Source organism: Microcaecilia unicolor, chromosome 1 (genome assembly GCF_901765095.1).
Source record: "Microcaecilia unicolor chromosome 1, aMicUni1.1, whole genome shotgun sequence".
NCBI classification, from domain to species: Eukaryota; Metazoa; Chordata; class Amphibia; order Gymnophiona; family Siphonopidae; genus Microcaecilia; species Microcaecilia unicolor.
Window position 1 is genome coordinate 506,620,360 of NC_044031.1, and position 12,312 is coordinate 506,632,671.

General features: G+C 43.9%; 1 protein-coding gene across 1 annotated transcript in view; it reads right to left on the minus strand.

The window, feature by feature from the left end:
* Positions 1–11,931, minus strand: part of LOC115477907 (25-hydroxycholesterol 7-alpha-hydroxylase) — a 337,896-nt gene extending 325,965 nt beyond the window's left edge. Inside the window, exon 1 of the mRNA XM_030215042.1 lies at positions 11,576–11,931. Within this exon, the coding sequence (XP_030070902.1) occupies positions 11,576–11,670 (95 nt within the window). The 5' untranslated portion in view covers positions 11,671–11,931. The remainder of the gene's footprint in view (positions 1–11,575) is intronic.
* Positions 11,932–12,312: the final 381 nt, after the last annotated feature.

Below are 12,312 nucleotides of genomic sequence, written 5' to 3' on the forward strand. Positions count from 1 at the left end.
TCAAAAAAGTGATTTCTATAGGAGTGCTCTGATGTATAGTAATATATCCCCTTTTATTTAAATAGACTAAAGAAGAGGAGACCCAGGGCCAGTGCAAATGTATGAGTCAAACCTTTAGCCTTGTGCCCCTTCTGCTCAAATAAAATTTTCATGCCTCTAAACTCCGTCCACAAGATTTTAAGAAATCAACATACTGTCCAACCTCCCATGCTTCCCAGAACAATCTTGTAAAAACATGTAATTGTTTGACAGATAGAGATATACAAAGTGTCCAGAAAAAAATGGGACACCCCCCCCCAACATAACCCCAGAACGTCCTACTGCAGCAGAAGCTTCTGCTTGAAATTCAAGACATTTCTGAGTACTTTATTTTTCAGAAGGATGGAGCTCCAGCACATTGAGCTCACAAACAGCTGAACTCTTAATGAATGAAACCCCAGAATACATTGAGCCAAAAGCTCAGTGCTGTTGAAGACTTTGTGAATGTGTCAAGGTTGAAGGAGGACACTTCGAACACAAATTATGAATTAACTAAGAAAAAAAAAGACCCATTATTTTCAACTCACTTGCATAAGCAAAGAATAACATACAAAACTCCATATTAATGAATGCATATTGGAGTAGTTTACTGCATGACTCAATACTACACAGCTGTGATGCCCTAATATGTTACTGGGAATAAATTCAAAGAAAAATATATCTACTGAATAACCAAAACACCAATGCAATTATTAGACGAACTTGGTCATTTCAAAGTTGTACTTAATGGTTTCTTCAGGAGAGTATCCCTAGGAAGCATGCGACAGTATAGGTCAGGTATACAGCAGTTCAGGCCTCAAGTGCCGCAACCAGGCCAGATTTTCTGGATATCATAATAAATATGTATGAGAGATTTGTATACAGAGGAGGTAGTGTCCATGGAGATCTCGCTCATGCATGTTCATTAGGGATTTCCTGAAAACCTGGCCTGTTTGTGGCACTCAGGCCTGAATGCCTGCATCCCTCATATAGCTGAAAGTCTGGCTCTTGTCCCAAACCTTTAATGCTATCAAAACTACCCATTCAGCCACTTATACTGCATCAGAGTTTGCTTGCCATGCATCCTCTTGCCGAGGCCATTTAGATACCTTATTCAACCATACATACAATTCTCCTTCATTCTAGCTACTTACTTTTATTTATCCCAATGCTTTTACCTACATTCAGGGGCGTATCTGCGTGGGGCCACAGGGGCCTGGGCCCCCGCAGATTTCGCCCTGGACCCCCCTACCATCGACCCTCTCCCCCTCCCTCCTGCCCGCCACCAACCCGTCGCTGATCTTTGCTGGCAGGGGACCCCAAGCCCCCGCCAGCCGAAGTCCTCTCTTCCGTGCAGGATGCAAGTTGCAACGCTTCGCTTCCTGTTCTTCTGAGTCTGACGTCCTGCACGTACAACGTGCAGGACGTCAGACTCAGAATTTGGAACTCAGTCTGACGTCCTGCGCGTTGTACGTGCAGGACGTCAGACTGAGAAGAACAGGAAGCATTGCAACTTGCAGCCTGCATGGAAGAGAGGACCTCGGCTGGCGGGGGGTTGGGGTCCCCCGCCAGCAAAGGTAAGTGACAGCAGCGGGGAAGGGTTGGCAGCGGCGGGAGGGGGTGGAGAGTGTCATTGGTGGCGAGGGGGGGGGTCTGGCAGTGGCGGGGGGGTCCGGAAATGGCGGGGGGGGGGGCTAAAATGTGCCCCCTCCCTCTGGCTCTGGCCCCCCTACCGCAAGAATCCAGATACGCCCCTGCCTACATTATCTGTCTATGTGCACCAACAGCACGTTCCCTCTGCAGTCTATTAAAAAGTTTCATTTTTGTTCTATTGACTGCTGATCTAGTATCCTATTTCCATTATACGAATGTTCTACATACTGTTTAAATGTGTACAGTACTAACACTTATACTGTTATTACTATAATTTACTTTGCCTATTTGCAAGTTTACACTGCAATGTGGTCATTTTGTCATACAGTTACTATGATGTCAGTCCCAGCCTGTCCACTAGGCAGACTAGGCAGTAGTTTAGGGCAGTACAATTTATGGGATAGCATCACATTAAGAACATAAGAACAGCCATACTGGGTCAGACCAATGGTCCATCTAGTCCAGTATCCTGTTTCCAACAGTGGCCAATCCAGGTCACAAGTACCTGGCAGAAACCCAAATATTAGCAACATTCAATGCTATCAATCACAGGGCAAGCAGTGGCTTCCCCAAGTCCATCTCAATAACAGACCATAGACTTTTCCTCCAGGAATTTGTACAAACGTTTTTTAAACCCAGATACTCTAAACGCTGTTACCACATCCTCTGACAGCGAGTTCCAGAGCTTAACTATTCTTTGAGTGAAAAAATATTTCCTCCTGTTTCTTTTAAAAGTATTTCCATGTAATTTCATTGAGTGTCCCCTGGCCTTTGTACTTAAATTGTGAAACGTTGATTCACTTCTACCCATTCTACACCACTCAGGATTTTATAGACCTCAATCATATCCCCCCTCAGTAATTCTTTTCCAAACTGAACAGCCCTAACCTCTTTAGCCTTTCCTCATATGGGAGGAGTTCCATCCCCTTTATCATTTTGGTCATTCTTCTTTGAACCTTTTCTAATTCTGCTATATCTTTTTTGAGATACAGAGACCAGAATTGAATGCAATACTCAAGGTGAGGTCACACTATAGAGCGATACAGAGGCATTTGACTATTCTAGGTCTTATTTTGCATCCTTTCCTAATAATTCCTAGCATCCTGTTTGCTTTTTTTGGCCGCCGCTGCACACTGGGCAGATTTCAGCTTGTCTACAATGACACCTAGATCTTTTTCTTCAGTGTGGACTCCTAAGATGGACCCTAGAATCAGGTAACTATGATTTGGATTATTCTTACCAATGTGTATCACTTTGCATTTGTCTACATTAAATTTCATCTGCCATTTGGATGCCCAGTCTTCCAATTTCCTAAGGTCTTCCTGCAATTTTTCACAATCCACATATGTTTTGACAACTTTTAATAGTTTTGTGTCATCTGCAAATTTAATCACCTCACTCATCATTCCATTTTCTAGATTATATATAAATATGTTAAATAGCACCAGTCCCAGTACAGATCCCTGCGGCACTCCATTATTCACCCTCCTCCATTGAGAAAAATGGCCATTTAACCCTACCCTCTGTTTTCTTTCCAATAGCCAATTCCTAATCCAAAAAGGGACATTGCCTGCTATCCCATGACTTTTTAAAATTTTCTCAGGAGTCTCTCATGAGGAACCTTGTCAAAAGCTTTCTGAAAATCCAGATACACTACACTGACTGGCTCACCTTTATATACATGTTTATTTACTCCTTCAAAGAAATGAAGCAAATTGGTGAGGCAAGACTTCCCTTGGCTGAACCCATGCTGACTCTGTCCTATTAAACTATGTTTGTCTATGTTCTGTAATTTTATTCTTTATAATAGTTTCCACTGTTTTCCCTGGAACCCTTTTTAAAAATTGATGTTACATTGGCCACCCTCCAATCTCCAGGTACTACAGATGATTTTAAGGACAGGTTACAAATCACTAACAACACGTCAGCAATTTCAAGTTTGAATTCTTTCAGTACTCTGGGGTGCATTCCATCAGGTCTAGATGATTTATCACTTTAATTTGTCAATTTGGCTCAGTATACAGGCTCATTTTCAAAGCACTTAGCCTCCCAAAGTTCCATAGAAACCTATGGAACTTAGCCTCCCAAAGTGCTTTGAAAATATGCCTCATTATGTCTTAGGTTCACCAAGATTTCTTTCAGTTCCTCCGGATCGTCATTCTTGACAACCATTTCCGGTACAGGCAGAACTCTTACATCTTCTTCCATAAAGACCAAAAGCAAAGAACTCATTCAGTCTCTTCGCTATGGCCTGTAAAACTATCGTTATTTGAAAAAAAAAAAAAGGGGGTACCAGCTTACTGTTAATGACATTACAGCAACGTAGACTTTTGTCTGGGGAGCAAATTTGGAGGCCTATCACAAGCTTCATCCAAAGCTGCAAATAATCGCCAAACTCAAGGAAGAACTGCAGATGATATGGGACAGCTTGCACAGGGACTGATCGACAAGGCTGTTAAGAACTTCCCAAAGTGACTGAAAACTATGTTAAAGCTGGGGGTAGACACTTTGAGCATTCACAGGAGGCTACAAAATTCTGACACATTAATTATATCATTTGAACAGTGCTTTTTTTGTAGAAAAAAAGGTGCCGGTACTCATTATGGGCAGGGTCACCACATATGGCTCCACCCCTATTATAGCCACATCCACATTAGCCACACCCCTTATACGAGCCATGGCGCATATAAACAGACATCATTGGAAAATATACTAGTATAGGAGAAAAAAATAACCTGATTTTTTTTCATTATAAATAATTTCTGTAAGCTGTTACAGCTCCAGTATACCCACTGCAAAATAAGACAGCAGATGTAAATTCTCAAATTGGACATATTCCAAACACTAAAATGAAAATAAAATGATTTTTCTACCTTTGTTGTCTGGTTTTGTCTTTCTGTTCATATTGGTCCCAGTCTCTGATTCTGCAGTTCTCTATCTCTCAACACCGTTTCCAGGGCTTCCTTTCCATTTATTTATTTACTTTCCTCCTTTCTTTTTCATTTCTTGCCATACATCCATACGGAAAAGGTGGGTCCTCCTCCATGGAATTGACTGGAGGAGGTATAACGTGGATACAGCTTTTGCCTATTTTCTCCATCCATGTGCAGTTTTTCTCCTCTCTTCCCTTTCCCTCATCTCCATCCATGTGCATCTTCATCTTTTTTCTTTCCTCCCCCCCATCCATGTCCAGCACTACTCCTCTCTCCTTCCCTCCATCCATGTCCAGCATTTCTCCTCTATCTCCTGCTCTCCTCTCCATCCATATATGGCCCTATAGCCATATAAAACAATAATTCTCTCTCCCCTCTCCTCCATCCAAGTCCAGCATTTCTCCTCTCTCCCCTGCCCTCCCTGCCCATCCATGTGCATCTCCTTCCTGTCTTCTATCCCCTCCATCCATGTCCAGAATTTCTCCTCTCTCCCCTGCCCTCCCCTCCCATGTCCAGCAATTCTCCTCTATCCCCTATCCTCCCCTGCCATTCATGTCCAGCGATTCTCCTCTCTCCCCTTCCCTCCCCTCTCATCCATGTCCAACAATTCTCCTCTCTCCCCTGCCCTCCCCTTCCATCCATGTCCAGCAAATCTGTCTTCGCTGACCTCCCCTCCCATCCATGTCCAGTATGTCTCCTCACTCCGCTGCCCTTCCCTCTCATCCATGTGCAGCGATTCTCCTCTGCCCCCTGTCCTCCCCTGCCTTCCATGTCTAGGGATTCTCCTTTCTCCTGCCCTCCCCTCCCATCCATGTCCAGCAATTCTCTCTTCCCTGCCTTCCCCTCAAATCCATGTCCAGCGATTTGTTCAAACCCCAGCCCCCCCCCCCCGACTTTCCATTCGTGCACCCGTGCTCCCTGCCTTGAAATCATTTGTTTACCCAAAGTCGCAGCGAACCTGCAGTAAAAGCAACAGGCAGGCTCACCTCCTCGTCGCTTCCCTTCCCTCTCAGCACGTCCCGCCCTTGCGGAAAGGAAGTTACATCAGAGGAAGGCAGGACGAGCTGCGACGGAAGGGAAGCAACGAGGAGGCAAGCCTGCCTGCCAGTGCCTGCTGCTTTTACTGCTGGTTCGCCGCGACTTCGGGTAAACTAAAGATTTCAAAGCAGGGAGCACGGGTGCACGAACGGAAGGGAGCAGGCAGGTGAGCCGGACCTCAAAAAAAGGTGCTGGTACACCGTACCGGCACAAAAAAAGCACTGCATTTGAACAATATTATTTTTTTTTACTGTGTTTTAGCTCAAACAATTTTAACATGCAAAAATCACTAGGTAGTGACACTAAAATGTCAGTAATAACATAGTTAATGACTAAATAAATACATAAAATTTATCATTTAAATTCAAAGTGGCTGCTGAGAAAATAGAAGAAAACTCTAGGGATTTTTTTTTTTGCCTCACCCTGTATATGCACTGAACACAAACACCCACATATCTGCCAGCTCCTCCCTGACTCTGCCCCTGTAAATTCCCTCCAGGCTCAGGTTCCGAAATGGCCCAGTTACATGCCACTGAATATCGGCGGATAGACAGCCCCAAGTGATATAAATATACAGTGGGGGAAATAAGTATTTGATCCCTTGCTGATTTTGTAAGTTTGCCCACTGACAAAGACATGAGCAGCCCATAATTGAAGGGTAGGTTATTGGTAACAGTGAGAGATAGCACATCACAAATTAAATCCGGAAAATCACATTGTGGAAAGTATATGAATTTATTTGCATTCTGCAGAGGGAAATAAGTATTTGATCCCTCTGGCAAACAAGACCTAATACTTGGTGGCAAAACCCTTGTTGGCAAGCACAGCGGTCAGACGTCTTCTGTAGTTGATGATGAGGTTTGCACACATGTCAGGAGGAATTTTGGTCCACTCCTCTTTGCAGATCATCTCTAAATCATTAAGAGTTCTGGGCTGTCGCTTGGCAACTCGCAGCTTCAGCTCCCTCCATAAGTTTTCAATGGGATTAAGGTCTGGTGACTGGCTAGGCCACTCCATGACCCTAATGTGCTTCTTCCTGAGCCACTCCTTTGTTGCCTTGGCTGTATGTTTTGGGTCATTGTCGTGCTGGAAGACCCAGCCACGACCCATTTTTAAGGCCCTGGCGGAGGGAAGGAGGTTGTCACTCAGAATTGTACGGTACATGGCCCCATCCATTCTCCCATTGATGCGGTGAAGTAGTCCTGTGCCCTTAGCAGAGAAACACCCCCAAAACATAACATTTCCACCTCCATGCTTGACAGTGGGGACGGTGTTCTTTGGGTCATAGGCAGCATTTCTCTTCCTCCAAACACGGCGAGTTGAGTTCATGCCAAAGAGCTCAATTTTTGTCTCATCTGACCACAGCACCTTCTCCCAATCACTCTCGGCATCATCCAGGTGTTCACTGGCAAACTTCAGACGGGCCGTCACATGTGCCTTCCGGAGCAGGGGGACCTTGCGGGCACTGCAAGATTGCAATCCGTTATGTCGTAATGTGTTACCAATGGTTTTCGTGGTGACAGTGGTCCCAGCTGCCTTGAGATCATTGACAAGTTCCCCCCTTGTAGTTGTAGGCTGATTTCTAACCTTCCTCATGATCAAGGATACCCCACGAGGTGAGATTTTGCGTGGAGCCCCAGATCTTTGTCGATTGACAGTCATTTTGTACTTCTTCCATTTTCTTACTATGGCACCAACAGTTGTCTCCTTCTCGCCCAGCGTCTTACTGATGGTTTTGTAGCCCATTCCAGCCTTGTGCAGGTGTATGATCTTGTCCCTGACATCCTTAGACAGCTCCTTGCTCTTGGCCATTTTGTAGAGGTTAGAGTCTGACTGATTCACTGAGTCTGTGGACAGGTGTCTTTCATACAGGTGACCATTGCCGACAGCTGTCTGTCATGCAGGTAACGAGTTGATTTGGAGCATCTACCTGGTCTGTAGGGGCCAGATCTCTTACTGGTTGGTGGGGGATCAAATACTTATTTCCCTCTGCAGAATGCAAATAAATTCATATACTTTCCACAATGTGATTTTCCGGATTTAATTTGTGATGTGCTATCTCTCACTGTTACCAATAACCTACCCTTCAATTATGGGCTGCTCATGTCTTTGTCAGTGGGCAAACTTACAAAATCAGCAAGGGATCAAATACTTATTTCCCCCACTGTAGGTAGGAGCCTCTCGTACCTACTTAATCTGCTTTAAATGTCAACCCAGCTGACAAAAATAAAGTCCTGGAGCAAATTTAGAAAACCCTGCTTCAAACTTTGTTTTTAGGTGAGTGGAAACAAGATCAGAGTCAGTAAAGACCTTGGAAACAGGATAGAAAACATAACATACTTCTCTTTAAAATAAAATATATCCTTTCCTAGTAGGAGTGGAGGAGTGGCCTAGTGGTTAGAGCACCAGTCTTGACATCTAGAGGTGGTTGGTTGGAATCCCACTGCTGCTCCTTGTGATTTTGGGCAAATCACTTAACCCTCCATTGCCTCAGGTACAAACTTAGATCGTGAGCCCTCCTGCCACAGAGAAATATCCAGTGTACCTGAATGTAACTCACCTTGATCTACTACAGAAAAAGGGGGATAGTGCTGGGCAGACTTATACAGTCTGATCCCTGAAGAGCACAGGTACAAATCAAAGTAGGGTATACACAAAAAGTAGCACATATGAGTTATCTTGTTGGGCAGACTGGATGGACCGTGCAGGTCTTTTTCTGATGCTGCTGCTGCTGTCATCATCTACTATGTGTGAGCAAAACCTAAATAAAATTAAAACAACAAAAAAAAATCACACGCCATAAGGCTCTACTCTGTTTCCCACTCGAGATGAAGCCTTCATTTAATGATGCCCTTATTCTCAATTACCCAGTAATTCAGCAATTCCCAAACCTGTCTTGGGGGAACCATAGCCAGTCAGGTTTTCAGAATTTCCACAATGAATATGCATGAGACAGATCATTCAGTGTAAATATGAAAACCTGGCTGACCGGGATTCCCCCAGGACAAGTTTGTGAATCACTGGATTATTGTGTAATTAAGAATAAGGCTGGAGTATCACTCCGTATTCTCTGCAGCCAGAAAAACTGTTGATTATAGTTTTATTGCCAACCCTGCTTTCTCCAAAACCTCCTCTTTCTCCATAATTTTACAGAACATGTCACTGTGTACAAGACTAAAAGTACAACCATCATGACCTAGTTCCCAACTACAGTGAACATTACATGTTATCTTTAAGCCCCAACAGAACATATTACAATCAAGTGGGATTAATGGTGCGCATTTAATTTTCCGATAACAGTGATTTCATTCCTCTATCCACTTCTCACTGTATGATCATAAGCAAATCACTTGGGGGCAGGGAAGTTATCAAGCTACATTAGGGCACCAAACCTCATTTGCCCCTTATTGCATATTAAAGGACTGTGACGCTGGTTGCAGTGCCCTAATGCAGTGATAATTAGCCACCCCATGTTACATAGTAATGAATGCAAAACATGCAAATGCATGCAAAGCAGTTCATTATTATAAAACACTATACCATAGCTTGACGTGTGCACTGGATGCACAACAGACTCTGCATCTGGGTAAAACCCCAGGTAAAAGATTGGGTTATTTTACCCATCAGGAGCATTGGGCCACTAAGCCATGGCCCAATGCTCCCAGGCTGCATTTTAAAGGGGCCAACAAACTTTAACACAACTGACAGCTGAGCGCTCAAACTGGTCACTGCATCTCAAAAAAGATATAGTGGAATTAGAAAAGGTGCAGAGAAGGGTGACAAAAATGATAAAGAGGATGGGACAACTTCCCTATGAGGAAAGGCTAAAGCGGCTAGGGCTCTTCAGCTTGGAGAAAAGGCGGCTGAGGGGAGATATGATAGAGGTCTATAAAATAATGAGTGGAGTTGAACGGGTAGAAGTGAAGCATCTGTTTACGCTTTCCAAAAATACTAGGACTAGGGGGCATGCGATGAAGCTACAATGTAGTAAATTTAAAATGAATCGGAGAAACTTTTTCTTCACTCAATGTGAAATTAAACTCTGGAATTCGTTACCAGAGAATGTGGTAAAGGTGGTTAGCTTAGCGGAGTTTTAAAAATGTTTGGCCGGCTTCCTAAAGGAAAAGTCCATAGATCATTATTAAGTGGGCTTGGGGGAAATTCCACTATTTCTGGGATAAGCAGTATAAAATGTTTTGTACTTTTTGGGGATCTTGCCAGGTATTTGTGACCTGGATTGGCCACTGTTGGAAACAGGATGCTGGGCTTGATGGACTTTTGGTCTGTCCCAGTATGGCAACACTTATGTACTTATGTACCCAAGCACAAACTCCTAATGCTGCCAGACCCTCCAATAGTGTCTGCCCAATCAAAAGCCCACCAAAGCTAAAGGGTCCCCCATATGGTGTACACCCCACACAGAAATAATACTTGTAAACCGGAACACCCCCCAACCCCCCCAATCTTGTCCTCCACCCCTTCCCCACCAGGCTCCCCCAGCCTTACAAAGTCCACCCAGACCTATCTTAGTGATGCCCTGGTGTCTAGTGGGTTCCGGACAGAAGCGATCCCCAGTCCCTCCTGCTCTTGCCAGCGCCAGGATCCATAAAGGTGCTAGTGACTCCTAGTGGTATTAATGCAAAACTACTGCTAGGGGTCATTGGTGCCATTTAAATCCTGGCGCTGGCAAGGTAGGTTTGGGGGCCTCTCGATGCTCCCGGACCATTGGAATAACACTGCTTGTGAGGTGCCATTGTTCATTTACCACAGGAGCCAGCAACCTGTGGTACTGAGATACCGCAGGCTGGTAACTCACATTTTAAAACAAAGCCCACCTTTTACTGCATCTTGATAACTTACTCCCACTGAAATTTAAGACAAAGGGCACCTAAGTTTAGGCCGAATTATGCACACTAATTTATGGACTAGGTGTATTTATGAGCATGAATGGCATCATAAATTGGAATCTGCAGAGGAGTGGCCAAGCAGTTAGAGCACTGGTCTTAAAATCCAGAGGTGACCGGTTCAAATCCCACTGCTGCTCCTTGTGATCTTGGGCAAGTCACTCAACCCTCCATTGCCTCAGGTACAAACTTAGATTGTGAGCCCTCCTGGGACAGAGAAACATCCAGTGTACCTGAATGTAACTCACCTTTGAGCTACTACTGAAAAAGGTGTGAGCAAAATCTAAATACATAAAAAAACTGTCATCCTAGTTGCACGGAATGAAACAGCAAATGGGCTGTACCAGTGTGCGCAGCACGGGCATATCTTGGGTATTCTGCTTAGCAATACATGTACCATATAGAATAGTGTCAGACATGCACATTCCATGGTGACTTAGGCATGCCAACTTATGCCTGCCATTGACGTGGCATAAGCAGTTGTACCTAAGTTTCAGCATGCCACAGCGGCTTTGCGCTACTGTTCTTTAATGGGTTAAGCGCACCTTAACACGGTTATAAAATTGACGCTAAGCACACGTCTTTTTGTTGCACTTATATTTACATGCCACTTTGTAGAATTGCCCCCCAAAGTGCTCTGGGGCAGAACTACTGTAACATTATAATAATCAAATACTGTCATTGCTAGTGTGCTATTTTAATAATGCAGAATATCCTATAACTTACAAAACAAATATGGCAATTCTCCAGAATAACCTGGTCATCCGAGCACAAAAACTGTCAATATAGTTGATGCACACCCGGTTAAAAGTACTGAAAATTCAACAACCTGTTTCAAACACCTAAATTAAGAAATCCAAAATAAAGTCATGAAGATTTCTCTTTAGTATCAAACTAAGAATTGACTTAATTCAGAAAAGGTCCCACCAACGCATAAAATACAACACTGCTACCTAGCTCAGCCCACAAATGAACCAGGAGAGCTGTGCAGGCAGATCTGTTTGCCAAACAGGTCACGTCCACACTCACCTCCTGCGCTTCCCGTGGAAAAGAAAGGCAGCGACCAGCAAAAGGGCGACAGTGACCAGACTGAGCAGGATCTGTAGTAGGTACTGCTGCATCATTTACTCCCCTTTCACTTTTCTCTAGTGACAACGAGTCGTTTCTCAGAGAAGGCAACACAAAGCTCCGCTAGAACAGTGTTGACTCGCCGCTGTTCAGGAAGTGGTTTCCAAGTAACTTTTACTGAAAGAAGGAACTTTTCTTTTCAGAGGAGTGGGATCTGGGGGGGCGCTGTTGAGCCACAAAGCAAGATAGCCGCACAGGAATCTCCTACCTTAAAAAAAAAAATGTAGAACTCATAAGAGAGTCATTAAGTTATAAAGCATATCGCTTTATTTGTCTGTGCAGCAAATTACCTTAAGTCACAGACAAAATGAGTCTTCATGCATCCTGAAAGTGCTTTCACAACAGGAGGCGTGAAACTCAACACAGTTAAAGCACATATGAATCTCACAGCGCCCTCCTATGATAAGCAAACAAGTTCTGTATTGATCTTCTTTTCGAATTCAAATTGTTACTTAGAGGGCTACAGTGCGGGAATGTGAACTGCGTCCTGTTGCTGGACTGCTCCTGCTTTCATGGTGATGCAGGAAAAAAAATCTGTTGTGAATTTGCTTCCCTTAAGTTTTCTCAGCATATTTTAAGGCTGCTGCAGCATCTAAAACAGCACCTATTTTCATTTTGGCTCGTCTATGTTAAATTAC